The 18,199-nt window shown below is 41.0% G+C and overlaps 1 protein-coding gene across 2 annotated transcripts in view; it reads right to left on the bottom strand.

Annotated features, from left to right (window-relative positions):
- Positions 1–18,199, bottom strand: part of LOC128622059 (gamma-aminobutyric acid receptor subunit alpha-3-like) — a 92,545-nt gene that overhangs the window by 33,014 nt on the left and 41,332 nt on the right. For both annotated transcript variants that reach the window (XM_053648256.1, XM_053648258.1), the window contains one exon: positions 9,521–9,741. In XM_053648256.1, the coding sequence (XP_053504231.1) occupies positions 9,521–9,741 (221 nt within the window). The remainder of the gene's footprint in view (positions 1–9,520; positions 9,742–18,199) is intronic.

Here is an 18,199-nt window from a genome sequence, read left to right as displayed (position 1 = left end):
TTATTGCTGATGATAACGACTGCTGAACTGGTCGCATCGGATGTCTCCTGGCATGTCCTCTGAGAGGATTACACCGAACCCACTGCACCGAAAACTCTTTATACGCAGGGATAACCCAATATTATTACAAGCTTCAGTGGAAACTGAACTGCTGGAGACATGTGAACGTGAGAAGATTTCAGACATTAACGTCCAACAATTACTTACAGTAACGGTGGTCATTAAGAGCTACCTCGATGCTTCTGAAGCTACCGAACACAACCTACCTCGTCCTTTCCCTGTGCTCCTGGGACTTTTTCCCAGCAAAGGAGATTATACATGGGTTAGTATTGGCTCTGCGACAGCACTTTGCCAATAGGCTTTAAAGTTACAGCCTGTTATAGCTCTGAACATGCAATTAAATCCTAACCTGAGCAGACTGGTATTGAGTGCTGGGTCAGGGCCAGCTCAGGAGGCTAGGCTAAGGAAAGAGAGGCAGGTTGCTCTCTGTGCTCCCCAGTGCCATCTAATCCCAGGCTAACAAACTGCCACGGCTGGCCGCCCAGACAGGATATGAATGCCATCGAGAGGTCAGGGTGACTGAACACAGCCAAAGGGTCCCAGTGGCCAACTTCTTCTGCCAAGCCATACAAAGGCTTGTGTATTATACTTCTCCCTTTGGATTTATCTGGGAAGATAAATGGGATGTGGAGTCACTTTGGGACAATTTAATTAAGCACGCTGATAAATATCCCAGTTGCATCAATTACTTTCAATTAGCGCATCTATACATGTCTATAAACAGTCGATGCCGTGTCACCTTTGCACTCGAGATCAGAAACCTTTAAACTGCGATTCAGTGAGGAATGTGATTACGGAGCACCGAGCCTGTCCAGACACTTCAGACATGGCCTTAAATTTAATAAACTGAAGAGAATCTTGAGTGATTCAGTGCCGAGTCACCCTTCCTCATTAATTTTCCTCCTGGACAAGAGCTGCTTGCTTCATCCAGGCTCTTCACCCGTCGCTTCTGTCGGACTGAACGAGTCCTCGATAAATCACGTCTCATCCGACAGGGAGGTGTGCAGGAATATACGTGTTATCAATGTGAAGCAAGGAGGACTGTAGAGGCACCAGATTTCACACCTTCCTTCTCAGTTTAGCCTTCACCTGGAATGTTCTGTATGACGTCCTTTCAAGTGTGTCTGCAAGATCCTTGCATCTGTTAAACGCTTACTACAAGGACACGACGGATGCGTGAGCCATATGGAGAATTCATTCACACCCCCCAAATTTCTCTTCCAGTAGCCAGCTCTCTCCAATCTATTGTACGCTTGAAAAAAACCTGACCTCCGACATGGAAAAGTGCAACGGGATGGTGATTCGGGAACACGAGCAACATCCACCTTGCCCAAGTTCCATGTTCATTACAAGCAAAGATGAACAAGGCGGTCGAGTCGAGTTGCCGTCCGGGTTTTTCCAAGCCGAAGCACTCCGACGTACTTAGATCGGAACTCGGGAATATCGACTTTTCCGAGTTTTGAGTAGAATGGATTGCAGCATAACACGTGCTTCCTCTGAGACACTTCAAACTCAGATCCGTTCAAACTGCTGCTCAGGCTGCGTCACATGGCTGCGTAACACACTCTGAGCAAAGCGCTATCCGCCCTCTTCCGCATACGCAACCTCACAGATGCCTACGATTGGCTAGTGCCGCTGTGATTGACAGTGGAGAAAGAGTATGCCCCTCCCACCCAGACAGCACGGCCACTCTCGAGTACACGCACTTCTGTTGTATTATATCTATCCATCCTTCCTTTGCAATGTATTGTGATAAGCGTTATTTCAGGTTGATATGAACAGGAAGTGCAGTTTATATTAATAGAGGAAATAAGTTTAACGGAACCCGAGAGTGTGACCCTTACATGACGCCTGAACTCATCAACAATGAAAAAGGAAAACTCATAAACACGTCGGCGCATTGCGAAATGGTCTACATTTACGGGCTGTTCTGGTCCCTGTGCTCTTTCTGCTGTAACAGAACACCTGATGAAATAGGTCGTGTTGTGAGGGAAATGTGTAAAAGGAGGAAAAAATACTTTCCACTCACCAGCAGGGAAGGAAAATTACTTCATACTTCATTACTGTACTTACGGATTATTTTGGAGGAGTTGTACTTTGCTCAGATCTTACTGAAACTGAATACATGGATTTTTACTCGAGTAAATTTACAAAACAACAAACAAAACGCATCATTTTTGTTCCGTATATTTTCATTAAACCTTCATGACACTAGTTACAAATCGTGAGATATTTTTCTACACCAATCGAATCAAAATTTCTAATTTTTCAAATGAAGCTGTGTAAAACTATGCTATGTGGTCTCTGTGAGCTAATGTTCTGTTTCGCTGGATTTACCGAGGCTGGATTCGCCTCCCGCAGAAAAAAATTAATAAAACTTCGCCAACAAATTTAAGAAGCACGTTAACGTGAGCTAATTTTAAAGTTTGGCGAATTTGCTAGCTAGTTGTTTTTTTTTGTTGCTAAGGCCACCTCGTTAATTCTGACAGTTATTAAACGTTAGCTATGTAGCAAGCCGAATACTTCCCAAAACGTCCCAAAGATCTGACAAGATAATTAAAAAGTCATGTTAATTTTTGTCCAAAGTATTTACTTTTACTCTTGAATAGTCGAGTGTGTTCAAATGTCGATAATTTCACACTTTCTACTCACAAGTAGATTTTCAGCTCCAGCTACTTTTAACCAAGTAAGATTTTGAAACAGTACTCATACTTTTACTTAAGTACTGTTTTTAGGTACTTTTTCCTTCCCTGCTTACAACTGTATCATGATATACTGTCGTAACATAACACGAAAAAATCTCAACTCTGAGTTTGTTCAAGTCGCTTCGTGAAACAGGCCTCAGGTTGCGATTGAAACGGAGTAAACAAAAAAATACACTGGATGCTAATTGGCTAATCATTAGCATTCTGTACCAGTTCTGACTGCAAGGGATGTGCTTTCCCAAACGCTATCGTTGTAGTGATGAACACAATTTAATTTGATTTATTGTTTTGTATTTTGTAGTGAAAGCACTCAGATGTAAATGGTTTATCCACCATCTCCTTAAACATAAATTACTTCAGTTCCTCAGATACAGATTGGACTTGCAATCCAACGAAGGAACAAAACTAAACGGTAGTCGATCCCGTGTGGGAGGACTGTATCTAATCAGCAGGAGGACACAGTCTTTTTTTACTGTAAAAAAAACAACACCGTTTTTGTCGTTATTGTTGTTGTTGTTGTTGTAGGGTCTTTGGCACGTTGATTTTTTTTCTTCTTGTCCTCATCCTTCATCTAAAATTAGCCGAAGTGCTTATGCTTGCAGATTTAGCAACTACTTAGCAAGGAAAATCCCAAAGCCATGTTAAGATGGTCCTGCAGACAAATTTATTTCGCTGAGGCGGTATCATTTCCCTTGGCACACGGTGAACGTATGGATTTATGTTCTTCGATTTTTGTGGCGGAGTACTTTTAGGATTAGTGACATGTGTGTCAGTGTGAACTGAGGCCTGAGGACTCCACAGAGGAGAAATAATGCTGGGGAACATTTTAAAACTCTCATTCACTATGCAAGACTGTGCTTCACAATCAGGGAAGCTGGACTGATGCTTAGGGGTAAAACAGCCGTGAATCTCTCATGTCTCCATCTCAAGTCATGCGTAGATTTTTAAGAGTCCATGAACGTTCGTCATGCAATACTCCTCTAGTATACGTGATGTACACTCTCTAAATATACGATGTCTGTTGAACAGTTACTTGTCAAATGATATACACTATACGAACATTGGCCAGATGTTCCACTCTTCTGGGAAGGCTTTGCACTAGATTTTGGGGCGTGGCCGTGGGGATTCGTGTTCATTCAGCTACAGGAGCGTTAGTGGGGTTGAGGTCAGGAGCTGATGTTGATGTTGATGTAAGGAGACTCCAGTTCCAGTTCATCCCAAAGGTGATGAGTCAGTGGGGTTGAGGTCAGGGTTCTGTGCAGGACACTCGAGTTCTTCTACCTTCTTCTAACCTTCACACACCGTGTCTTCATGGAGCTCGCACTCTTTGTTATCCAGTTATTCAAAGCGTAGTGCAATATTCATGATCCATATGGTTTAATGGTTCCATTACTTCACTCTCACACGCCAGACAGACCTACCTCACTGTTAAATGGCCATTCATACAAATTGAGTCTAGACTGAGCCTGTCATGACAAATTATAACAATAATAAGAATTTCTTCAGTGTCTGTCAGCTCTGTTTAAGAATGCTGCAGTGTTAGCGTCTATTGTGACATGCTTTAATGCAGAGAAATAGGCTTAGAGCACCTGGCTGAGGCTCAATTGTCTTTCTGATGACATGGTCCTTTTCACCTTCGCTAGACTGACAAACATGGCTGATGACATTCCTGAACTGAAAAAGAAAAGAAAAGAAAAGAAAAGGAGGACGAGAACAAAGAACAGAATGAGAGTCCTCATTTCGCAGAGCCATGCTGTACACAAACTCCTCTTTAATTCATAAACAAAGATCATCAAACGGCTGCCTAGACACCGAGAGCGTTTTGTCTGGATCCAACCCTACACTAGATTAGATTATCTAGATTCCCTTCTCATAGCAAAACAAAGTACAACAACGACGTAGCGCACGACCTCATGAAACAACCCAAACGCCCCACTTGTAGTGAAAAAGGAAACGATTTTTCCTACATGGATATTTCATATCGTGTACTGAATATAACATTTCCAATTACTAAACAAACGAAAGCTACATGAACAAACAGGTCACGCGTTACGCATAGAGCACGTTTATTACGACTTCCTGTTATCATTCGTCGACATCTGCTAGGAAAGATTATACACGCCAGTCTGCTAATGTAAGCATTGAATACATAAACACAGTGTTCATAGGGTTGAGCAATATGTCGATATAATATCGCTATCATGATAAACGATGTCACGACACACTTTTCAGGGATATCGTGGATATCGTGGTATCTTTTTGCAATTACAAACTGAATGTTCGCAGCCGATCTGATGGTAAAAAACTCGTTAAAATGTGTGCTCCCGCTCAGTCATACATACAGCAATTCCTTTCTTGTTTTTGAGCCGTTGTATTAAAATATCAATAAAAACATGCAAAATGCACCCGAGTCTTTTGCTGGAATCTATACGTTGTGATATACTGTGCTGTATATTGTGTAATGTAAAAAATACCCCCCCCCCCAAAAAACAAACCAAACAGATTCATTTCAATCCTAAATTTTGTGTAAAAATTCAAACGATTGTAACTACAGAAAAAACAAGTTTATAAATGATATTTGTTAGAGTATTTTTAACAGGAAACTACTTTTTTACTCCACATGTGTTTGCTATATTATCCTATATCCGTTAACGCAGGTGAGGTATTCACAGTCTGATGCGAGTGCAGAGTAAAGAGTAATCATAAGCAACACCTCCCAAAAACTGGTCGCTATGTGGACCGGAGACGTTAAACATGGCCCCTAGGTGTGCTGTGCTGGACGTGATGGTACTGTACACCTTCCCGGGTGTGTATTATTCCCGCCTCGCACTCCGCGACCAAGACCAGGATAACGTGTTTACTAAAAATGATGACAATTACAGTAAGATCTTCTCCAAAGGCCAAAATCTTTATCGCGCTCGTTAGGCGCTTGTTGCGCAACACACATTTATACAGTTTTACAGTTAACACTTAACACTGTCTATGAGATTTTTATTACACAAGCTTAAGGGGCTTACAGTCCAAGAGCTCCTGCTTTTAATGAAACACTCATTTAGAGTCTCATTACGATCTGAGAGCAAGAAGTTAACGAGATCTACAAACACTACGGTTTTCGCACCGAGTCGCTAGTCATATTTTGCTAGGTCTGGGTGCAAAAACTTCAGACTGTGAGGTGTGTGTGTGTGTGTGTGTGTGTGTGTGTGTGTGTGGTTAATGAGAAGCAGGTGGGTGCAGGATTGTAAACGATAGGCTGACATTTATGTTGCTACGGAGACAAGTTATTAATTGTGAGAAATGTCGTATGCTGGGAGCAGGAAAGGAAAGTCTGACGTCTAATCTGAATGTTGGAATTAAAACACAGCAGGGAATGCTACTCTAGGAAAATAATCAATGACGGGGTCAAAGTTGATGTCGACTGAATTGATTGTTTTCTGATGACAGCACACCTCAGTGTTGTGTTTTATTCTCCTTACACCACGGCAATTTGCCAAACCATTTCCTAGAGTTTTCCTTCATTAAAGAACGACATGGACGTGAATGTTGTGGAACATCCAGGAAACAAGTTAGTTCCTGTTCTCGCTTACTTTACAGCAGCTATAAACTGTCGTTCCCGCTCTTTTTTTCTCTGTCTTGAAACGAATAAGACGAAAACATGCTGCTCGTCACGTTACTCTTAAATCTTTTCGCTGTCGTGATCTGCGTCTCGAATCAACACTGAGACGGCGGGCTACACTGGTGCAGCAGGATATTCAGGATCGTAAAAAAAAATGTCTAACATAACATAACAGCATGTGATGCTCAGCGACATTTCAAAACATCGGCACGCAAAATCCATCAATATTTCTATTATTTGTAAAGTAGATGAATGTAAACAAAAGAGGAGGTTGTGCGTTGCCTTGGCGACCTCGTTTGTAAATCAGGTGACCCCACGTGGAGGTATAACCCCTGCAATAAGCGCTAACGACGTTGTTGATCCGGAGGTTCTTTATTGCAGTGACATAACGCTATTCGAGCTATCGATACGTCATCGTATCGCGTTATGAAATTGTTCGTATTAACAATGAGAGATTTTTTTTTATACGTAAAGGAAAAACATGGCTAATGCCATGACACAGTGAAAAAAGAAAAAAAAAAAGATAACGTTTTTTTTTTTTTTATCTGCCCAGCCCTGATGAACAGTCCAGACAAAATCCATATCCTAGGAAGAATTACAGCTGGTACGTCGGATCATCCGTCGGACCTCGCGGTGCTGCGTTCAACGCGCCCACTCGATCCGTCTCATTTTAATACGACAGTAAATCAAGCAGACAGTTTAAAACTCCTGCACGCAAAACGAAAGGAGGAGGTAGATACATCACAGGCCTCTACAATAAAATCATGTCTCGACACATAGCTGTCATCAGACATCAACGTCCCTCTGCTCTGAGGTGCACTCGCTCACGTCCTGATTCTAACGTCATTCTCAACTGTGCGCGTGAGCACAGGAAGCCGAGGCTGGAAGAGAACTATCACACTTTGCGATGCAACTTGCGGAGCATTTTGTGCTTTTTTTTGGCGGAAAATTTCTCGAATCTGTGAAATCTGCAGTTGCATGAAATTGTCCATCACTTGTCTTTCGCAGTGATGCTTTTTTTTTGAAAATGAGTCCTTTCAGTTGTACCCATGTTCGACGCACGTGAATCGACGACGGCTTTGGCTGACGTGACGACGTCATGTGACGCGCCCAAATCCACGGTCTTTTCGAAAAATGGCAAGCTCCTCCAAATATCGCCGAGTCCGCTTCATTTCTGCGAACAGAAAATGGTGGAATCCTGCAGGGACGGATTAACTGAGGAACGATGACGACGAGACAGATCAGGACCATTTTAAAACCCAGTATGAAGTACGAGTGATGTTTTACGCACCAGTTATTTGCGCTCTTTCACGGATTACTGCATTCATCTGAATTGTTGTCTTCTAAAATTCACGCCAAGATTTTGTCCCTTTTCCGTTTGGATTTCTTAATTCACTAAACATCTCAGTTCTTGCTTGACTTATACATTTGACTTACTTCGAGTTTTAAATATTAGCAAAAGCCTCAAGCACGTGTAAAGAAACGCTGTAAAGCAAACCAAACACGCCTTCAAAAATAACGACATTAAACATTTCTACATAAACAACAATCCTAGTATAAAACGCAGCAAACCGCAATAAACTAAACAACGACACTACTCTCTTCTGCTTTTTTATTTGAACGCATCAGCGGTCTCAGGTACACTTTGTACAGTTTTATAAAGAAACTGGATGTTACATTTTTCTAATCATCTTCTTAATCATCTTCGTTTGGATGCTTTGTCACACTCGCTGCTGTTGCTGCGTGCAAATCCTGTTTATCTGTCTGAGACGTGGTCTATTACGGATGTACTATGGTACTTCATGTACTGATCTTTCTGTAACACTCGATATTTTTTGTTAGAAAAGTAATGCTTGGCAATCTAAAAGCGATTTTTTTTTTTTTTTAACTGACACAATAATGCAGAAGCCATAAAAATAAAAAACAGACAAAAACTAGAACGCCTAAGACTTTTGCATAAGACTGTAAAGTGTTTAATACAGAACACAACACAGTATTATACATCGTGTCCTATAACTTTTGACTGGCAGGATATGTTAATGTAGTTTGCTTATCATCTGGTTGAAGGTCATTTCCAAAAAATCCAGGACAAAAATCAAATTTGAGGGCGGATGAATAGCTCCCACTGACTCAGACTGTCCTTTTCACACAGTGTGTGTACACAGAAAGCCCCTGGGGTACATTATAAAGGTCAATAGACTTGAATTGCCCAGCTCTTTTTACAGCAGATAGGCACATCGCTCTGGACGGCTGCTGGCCGTTCCAGCAACAAATCCAATTCTTGAATTCATTCTTCAAAGGCTCTTCAGTTCACACTGCTACGTCTGGACCAGGGGCTTCCAGCGTCCGACTCGTTTTGAGATTTACTTCAACACTCACCACTGCTGAAAAGGCATTACTCTCAAACCTAACCTACCCTAACCAAACCTACCAGACATTTTCTCTATACAAAACAAGAAGACTTTCTGAATGCTTTGAGACGTTTTTAAAATTCAAACCCTAAGATTAATAGGGAAACCGGTTAGTGTTAGTACTCAATAATGGTCTAGACTCGTACATGAGGATGCGATTTGAGACACAAACGCTGGTTTTGTTTGGTCGTGTGGACGCATGGTGTTGTACTGCCCCCACTGTTTATGTTGGTATTGCAACGTACGGATACGCAGTGCTCATTTCCGAGGATGTGCACAAGCATCACTCATAAGCAAGAGTAATCTAGAATTAAGTGTAAATGAATGTACAGATATGTATGTGTGTGTGTGTGTGTGTGTGTGTGTGTGTGTGGTCGTAGAAGTTTATTTCATTGTGGTCACGGGTGTCAAACAAACTCGGTTATTCAGGTTGGTTAGTTTTTCCTAATAGCGACGTAAGCAAGTAATCGCAAACAGATATTCACAAATATTCAAACGTAATTTTAAAAAAAAAAACAGAATTTGGATCAAAAATGTATTTTTTTTCCAGCATTTATGGCTATTTGTAAAAAAAAATAAATACAAATCAGAAGTGCAGGTTTTCCAGACTATCGTACATATTTTGTAGTGATACAGTGCTGTACCTGATGTGCTATAACAAACTGTAAAGACTGCGTACACATAAACAAATAAAAAACTGTACAAATAAAGTCATCCGAGTCAGGACGCACCTCATAGTGTACAGCAGGGTCCCGTTGTCCACCAGACGCAGGAGTTTATTAGGAGTAGTCATGTTGTGAGCCACCGACTTTTTCCCGTTGTGGAAGAAGGTATCCGGAGTCCAGATCTTGCTGGCCAGAAGGTTGTTGAGAGGAAGAACCTGCATGGGCCCGTCGAACTTCAGCCTCTCGTCCCTCCAGCTCTGCCGAAAGAACACGTCGATGGTGTACTCCTGGAAGAGAGAGAAAAAATGAACCAGGGCGGGTCCTTCTCTAAAAATAAATAAATAAATAAATAAATAAATGAAAGACGCCTTTGATGACCTGTAGTGGAAAATGCTTGAGTAATTGCTATACATAAAAACTATTTAGGCGTATTTATACTTTATTCCAGTGGAATACTTGTACGCTTACTTAATTATATTTCAGAGAATTTTTTTTTTTTACTTCTTACTCCTCATATTTTTTTTTATTTAGACCTTTTAAACCTTTCGACACATGAGCTATACTTTCACTTAAGCATGATTTCTCAGTACTGTTTCCGCCCCTGATGATGACTTTCTCTGCTCCACTGATTTAAAGCCCTCTAAGCTACAGAGTCTGGAGCAGGATGAGTCACGACGACCTCTCCTACACACTCCATTCTCCAAAATGACTGGCCTTGATTAGTCAAGATTCTCGCCTGACCTTTTACTTCAAAACATCCCTGCGTGTTTTTTTTTCCTACGGGCATGTTGATGAGCGATCCTTAAGGCACACTTAAAAAGATCACACTCGTATGAAGATGTTTCCTCAGCCACCGCTCGGAGTACAAAACAAGCCATTTAAAATATATTTCTCCATACAGTCGATACGGAGATGCCATGGAAACGTATAACTTTAAACCGACTGATCCTCCACTCGGTCTTCTTCAGCATTTTAGAGCGGGAGCGAGAGAAAGAGACGAGGCTATGCTGTGAATACCACCATGCTCAAATGACCTTGGGCTTTTCTTTTTCTTTTTTCCCTGAGGTGACCCAGGAGTTTTTAATGGGACTCGTATAAAAGGCATCCACAGTAGAGCTCATATGAATTACAAATGAAACCATAAGTGCAAGAATCCACTTAAATAGAATCGATTTAATTGCGTTCGTTTCCTGCGTCATGTTTAACTCTCGCCTCGACTTATATAACACACTTACGTAGAAAGTACACTCGTATCCATCGCTGATCGCTCTAATGGCTTCCAGACGGAACAAGAACCTGGTCCGTTAACTTTAAAGACACTTGTATGGCAAAATTTTGTTGAGTTAAAAAAGAAAAAAAAAGAGATGGTTAATGTGTGTGTGGTTGAAACCAGCGTGCTGTATATGCAACACCGTTAGCATTAGCATACATACGCGATATCACACACGAACACGTTTTACACACAGTCTTAACCCAGAAAAATCTGATGCATTTAACGTCCTACGTTTTTAGTTTTATTTCAGATACAAATATTTTCCTGCAAATGCAACAGAAACGTTCATTTCTACCGGTCTTCCGGCATTTTCCGTAATAACGAACACCACACTGTGAGCAGTGCAATACTAATTATCCTGATGAGACCTACAAGGTTTTAGGAGACATTTCAGGATTTTTTATTGTTAAATTATTTACAGCTCAATTAAATGGTTTTATAAGATCAATGTTTTGTTCTTTTATCAGTAAACTACTCGAATTGGCGAAATCGCAATCGCTCGAAATAGTTTTGCGCAGTCTTTCGCCATGATGTTTGCCGGCAAACGAGACCTTTTAGCTGTACTCATGTCCGACGCAGGTGAATTGAAGAGGGCTTTGGCTGACCGCGTGTCGTGATGACATCACACGACGTGTCTCGGCCCGAATCTGCAGAAAATCTGTGATAATTTTGAAAAATTGCACACGCCTCCGAATATTGCGGAGATTGTTCGAGTTTTCATTCGTTTCTGCGATGGCGAAACCCTGGAGGAACTGATTTCTGACCCAAACGCGTTATAGTTCAATCTTACCTCTTAAATCAATACCCAAACACGTAAATTATCCCGTAATTTAATCAAATCTTTATAATCTCCTTACCATCAAAAATCACATCAAACCGAAAAATAGTGTAGAATGAACCTATTTAAGCTTCACTGAACTCTACATTCTAAGCCAATTGAGATAATAAACATTTTAAAGCTAAAACAACAAATCATCTTGACAGTGGAGAACCAGAAGCTTGTGCTGCTGTATATAAACATAATGCAAATAAATTATAATACAGATATTATGTTGATTATATTCTCTACATGCATATGCTCATTGCACTCCACGGTACTTCCTGCGTCTGCAGCGCACTAAAGTTTGATAAGTGAGCCAGAACAGACAGAATATTTGATTGTTTTAGTATAATTTAATATTTTCGTGCCTTCTCTCTGAAGCGAAAAAAGAAGCACACATTGAACCTGCCCCATTTTTTTTAGCCCTGAATATTTTTAACTTCTATACTAACTTTTAAATACTAAATCAGAGAGTCCCAGTAAAGCTTATCAGAGAAATGATAACTTATGTTAGCCTCTAAAGAGACCAGGATGGTCGGGATGGTGATGGAGTCCACGTTCTTATAAAACCGTATAAGGATAACTTTTGGTTGTTGGTGCCAGATGGGCTGGTTTGAGTATTTGAGTAATCTCCAGGGATTTCACACACAACAATCACTAGTTTACAGAGAACGGTGCGGAAAATAAAAAACATCCCGTTCTGCACGCAGAGATTCCTTGTTGATGAAAGAGTACAGAGAACTGACAGGAAGGCTAGGGTAGCTCAAATAACCTCTCTCTCTCAAACAACCGCGGTGAGCAGAAAAGCATCTCAACATGCCAAACCTTGAGCTGGTTGGGCTACAATAGCGAGCAGAAAAGCACATCGGGTTCCACTCCTGTCAGGCAGGAACAGGAATCTGAGGCTGCAGTGGGAATCATGAATCCATGGACCGAACCTGCCTTGTGTCAACAGTTCAGGCTGGTGGTGGTGATGTGATGGTGTGGGGAATGTTTTCTTAGCACACATTAGACCCTTTAATACCAATGTAGCATCGGTTGAACCCCACAACCTGTCTGAGTATCTTTGCTGACTACGTGCATCGCTTTATGGCCGCAATTTATCACTTTATAACGCTACTTCCTGTATGATAACGTCACAAAGTCGTCTCAGACTGGTTTCATGAACATGACACGAGCTCAGGGAATGTCACCGGCCTCCTCGGCCACCAGATCTGAATCTTTGGAACGTGGTAGAATGGGAGATGAACGTGCAGCTGAAAAATCTACAGTAATTATCTGATGCATGAAAATGAATGCTTCCATCACCTTGTGGAATCCATCCCATGAAGAACTGAGGCTGTTCTGAGAGGAAAGTGGGTCCTAGCCAGGATCAGTACGGTGTTCGGAATAAAGTATCCGATGATGAGCTTCTAAAATGATTGAATGTAGGTCCGTAGTGCAGGAGTTCTGGTTCGTGAAAAGCTTATTTATACTTAGTGACAAAATGGTTTCGATGAGTGAAATCACATTTATGACACTGGTCTCTGAACATATGAAGCATGACCAAATATACGGCCTACGAACCGAATCACTCTTCCATCCTGAGACGTCCCGGGGATCTTGATATTTTGCCTATTGCATTAACACCAGAAATGCCCTGTGTTTAATTCATATTCAGATATAATTAATACCCAATTCCACGTCGTTTCAGATTCAGCGCAGGTAAAAACAAAAATGTGCTCTTTCGAACGGCTCCCAGAGGCAACATGCTGAAGATGGACTTGTACCTCTGGTGACATAAACGCTGTTCTCAGCATCACTGTTCTGTCTATTCCAGCATCTCTCCCTTTGTGTCGATTATCAGACACTTTTTGTGCTCAAAGCTAAACCTCAAATCACGCAAGTCCTCCGAGTCCTCTGAGCCACACGGTACGTAGATAAAAAGTCCAAAAAGCACAAGAAAAAGCAGTATTTTCTGCCCCTCCGTTGATTTCTTACTAAAGTCTCTTTAGTGTTTCCTCGCTTTCAAAGACACTGAATCTCATCATGCTCCTCTAGACGTTTGTTGTTATGCAAACTATTTCTTTTTAAATTGCAATAAATAAATACATAAACACCACTGCTTCAAATCTTTTGATTAATTATGGCTAACTAAATATAATTAACAAAGTGCTCGTTATGACGAGGAAAGCGCAGTGAAGGTATTCGATATAAATAAGTGTACAGTAATTTTAAAGAGTCACTTCGTTCATCCTAATTAACGCAGCAAAAAAAAAAAAAAAAAAAAGATCTTAACGGTAAAAGTAAACCTAATAGTTTGGTCACTTATAAACCAATAGTCTGGGTAAAGAAGCAGACGTAAAGCTAGGTTAAGAATAACCGAACGTAGAGAAGGTGCTATATCAACCCTTCGTTGGGATACTAACTGTTTTTAACTCAACGTTCATTAGTGAGGAATTTCTATTCCCAGCATATAACCCAACACCTTCGTTTCTCGGCGTGTCCACCTCCGGAGAATCAATTCCAGGCCCCGAGTTTGACAGCCAATGGCTAATCCGTGTTTTCTCTTCTTTTAATAGGAAAGCTTTGGTTTGTTACGTGAAAGACGTCAAATGAGTGCAGCCTCGAAGTGGGATTCATTTAAAGATCAAAAGCAACACACATGAGCTTATCCATGCATGACCAAGTGGATTTCGCTTCCAGCTGTGCACGGTGAACTTTGTTTCACTAATTTATGAGGGAAAAGGCAAACAGGAGAAAGGAGAAATACTGCTTCTGCCTCATCCCCTGCCTTTACGGAGCGATAGCCGCTGACCTAATTCCTCAGGAGTGTGTGGTGTTGGCGTGGAGGAAGGGCAGACCTCAGTGTGTCGTGATAAACCCAGTGATGGAAGTGAAGGAAGCCCTCGATTCCATCGTGTTGGGAGATAAACGTGATGTTGGATTTTGTTTGACCGTTCATGTCAATTCGAGTTTAGAAAACTTTAATTGGTACAAACCATTAGAAACTTGGGGAAACCCAAATGTGCCTTTAAAACCCGTAAGCCGATTAACATATTAACGAGACGCTTTCTATTACGTTATCGTTTCTATAGTAACAGCCCCTTCACTCACATCGTCCGAGACTAATATAGACTTTGTTTAACAAAGTAAAACATACGATCGTCGATATTGTGAAGCTTTCAGTCAGGAAATGGTCATTTAAAAATTACGGAAGGAGTCTCCAGTGTCAGTCAGTAATCTTCAGGAAGAAGGAGTTTTTTCTGTCGTATTAACTTCAAGAGAGAGAATTTAAAGAGAGGGCTGGTCAGGGAACGACTGTTTATCGCTGCTTTAATGTACGCGAGAACAGGAACTAACTCGTCGTCACATTAACAGTTAAAAAGTGTCGTTCGGTAATAAATGAAGTTGCTGTGATATAAGTGGAATAACACACTATTCCTCATCACCGACTACGTTTACATGATGGACAGCAGTAATCTAATTATTGACCTTATTCTGAATAAGACAGTATTCTGATTAAGGTGTTTACATGAGTATTTTAGAATACTCCTTTCATGTTCCCGTTTTACATGTTATAGAACAGAGATCGATTAACGCCACATGTCATTACGTCCCCACGCCACGCCGTCCGACGTCCCTCCAGAATATCACGTACCGACATAAAGTTTTTTGGGTGTTTCATTTTTAATTTTACAAAAGCTTTGAGTGCGGTTAATTATTAGTCGTGCTATACGTGCAAATAGACGACTGACTGAAGCCGTGGGCTGCGTCCCAAACCGCGTACTTACCTACTATATAGTATATAGAAATACACGTATTTTGCCTACTATACAGTAGGTAAGTACGCGGTTTGGGACGCAGTCATGCTCTCGTTTGCCGTCAAACGGTTGAGCGCTGCCGTGTGTGTACGTGTCCTGTCGCAACTCCCACACGACGTTAATAGTGAGATTAAGGTGTGTACGTGTCTATAATGCGACTAAAACAGAAATACTCCACACGTCTTAATCCGATTTGTGTTTACATCGAGTACGTCTTTAGTCAGATTAAGGTCATCAATAATCGCTGTTTACATGCTAGTTTCTTAATCAGAGTATCGTCTTAACAGGGTTAATATCGGAATATTGTCGTCCATTTAAACGTACCGAGTGTCGTATGTGTGTAATTCAATGTGAGGTTTTGATTTGTTTGCACAAATGCTCAGAGTTTCCACCTACTCGTGCTCATGCTTGGCAGAGAACACCACACAGTCTAATCTTTTCTTCCTTTTTTTTGTGCGTTCTACTTTTGTTATATAATGCAGAGGTCTATATTCTTTATCTACAAGCAATTAAAGCATGGCTTCAGAAAGCTCCTCTAACAAATTAGTAATTCCCCAAGATGTTGATGTAACTGTATCCTGATCCGCTGTAGCATTGCACAATTAATTAAAAAGAAGCGTTATCATTCTACCGTTTAATTTGTTCAGGCAATAGGATTGTTTAATGTGCTGCACGCCGTATTTTAGCAACTACTAATCAGTGTTTTAGCATCTCTATATTTTTAAAAAATCCCTCAGTATTTTAGCAAGTGCATCCCAAAAAGACCGCACAGCCTGCTCGTTTCTTTCCGTCCATATCACCACGCAGCCCAGAGAGTCTGTTAAACACGGCCATTTTGGCTTCGGGTCTAATTGAAGGGGGTTTTGAATATCTTCGCCTGCGCAGTCAGGGAGGATGAAGTGCACCGTCTGAGCTCGCTGGCTCGCTGTTTCTCAACATCACGGTGCTTATCTGCAGGGCACAGCCTGTGCGAGACTGACACAAGCGAGTGCAACAGCAACAAATAGGATGCAAGCTACCGCACAAATTGTGTTGGTACTTAGGTGTTCACGAGGCATGTTGTGTAGAAATAAAGCAGACAGGAGACACACAGCTGAGTTCACGATGTTATAACGTTAGAATTTAGGTAAATCATTTGTCGTACATGAGCCTACCGAGAGAAATAATTCATCTGAAATGGTCTGACATGAAGTTAATATTAAGTGCAATATAATATAATATAATCATTTATTCATCTCTACACTGTCACAATATCCAGTGACATTTACTTCTGATTATATTACATTATATTATATTACATTAATATTATATTAGCAGACCTGCTAATTTTCGTGCATTTAGCGTATCGGGTCCGCCGGTTAACATCAGAGTACGCTAAACAGGAGACGATCCAAGCGAAATATGACTCTGGAATGATTTGAGCAGTTTTTTTGATCTCGCCGAGAAGAACCGGAAGCCCCGCCTTCTTCCAGCGTCTCACGTGATCTTGACCGGACGCGTGTCGCGCTCTCGCTTTCTGTCACAGAGAATGTTTCGAGTTTATTAATGTGAAATAAAATCCATCAGTGTACGTTCGACTTGGCGAACAGGTTTATAGTTAGCATCAGTTACTATATTGAAAGAAAAATAAAGTCGGAAATATTTTACCTAAAATATATACATATATATATATATATATATATATATATATATATATATATATATATACACATATTTTCCCCCAAGGACTACAGCGAAGTGTCAAAACTAACACTTTACAAATCATGTTAACGCTGATGAAATACTAGAAAGCGATGAAATGCTTTTTCCCACCTTAAACACATTTGACAGACATGTCCAAACACTCAGCAGATGAACATTAGACACCGGATTTTGTAAAATCGTATCCAAAATGTACTCTTTTTCCCCCTGTTTACTTCACATTACTGCAGAATCACCTAATAATCCATCCTCCAGCTGACTTTTTGTGATCGTCTCTGCCTGCTAAGCAGTTCCCGACCGCACGGCTGCTAATAATATAACGCCCCCGCAACTCTCCGTACACCTGACGTGCTGGAAACACTCGCTTTCCTGTCTTCGTTTTTAGTTTGTTGGTTAAGACAAAAATCAATATCACCCAAGACATTAACAAGATTTAAGTGAAATATAACGTAACAGAACAGAGAGGGTGTGAAATAACATTTTGTTCTATTTACTGATTCAGACGGCATCAAAATGCGACAACACAATCAGTATACGCAATTTTCCATTACGCTGATCTTTTCCAAACAGTTCAGCAATTTGAACTCTCGGATTCTGGCACGAAGCGGCAATTATTTCTGATTATTCAGTGAGCTGGCAGAAAGGAGGGGAAAATCTTTTAGAAAATATTTCTCCAAGCCGGATAAAGGGGGACTGCGTATGTTGGACTGGAGGACAGAAAATGTCCGACGTCGCTGCCGATGCCTGAGCTTCGGATGTTGCTAAAATGGAAAAGTTTCTCTTAGAAAGCTTTCTATCACAGCGCCTAACAGCGTGGTTACTGCACAGATATTATAGACCTTGACCTTACAAACCATTATGGAGGCTGTAATAATGGCTGGGGGTTGTAAAGCTATTACAATTAAACAATTACAATCCCCATAACCAGCAGCGATTTCCAACGGGAACCTAATCAGAGTGCTCGAGTGTTAACAAAGGTACAATGCTGGAGTGTTATGAGAGAACCGAAATCGACGCCGTCTTTTTCCGTGGCGTTTCTGCACAGCCGAGCTGTGTATTGTACGTGATTTAGCGGAGATGATAATGGAGGCGTTTAGTAAGAAATATGGTTTTAATCACGAAGCCTCGTCACCTCGATCACCGATTAT

This window comes from Ictalurus furcatus, chromosome 18 (assembly GCF_023375685.1).
Source record: "Ictalurus furcatus strain D&B chromosome 18, Billie_1.0, whole genome shotgun sequence".
Lineage (NCBI taxonomy): Eukaryota > Metazoa > Chordata > Actinopteri > Siluriformes > Ictaluridae > Ictalurus > Ictalurus furcatus.
This window is presented reverse-complemented; position numbering and strand designations above follow the sequence as displayed.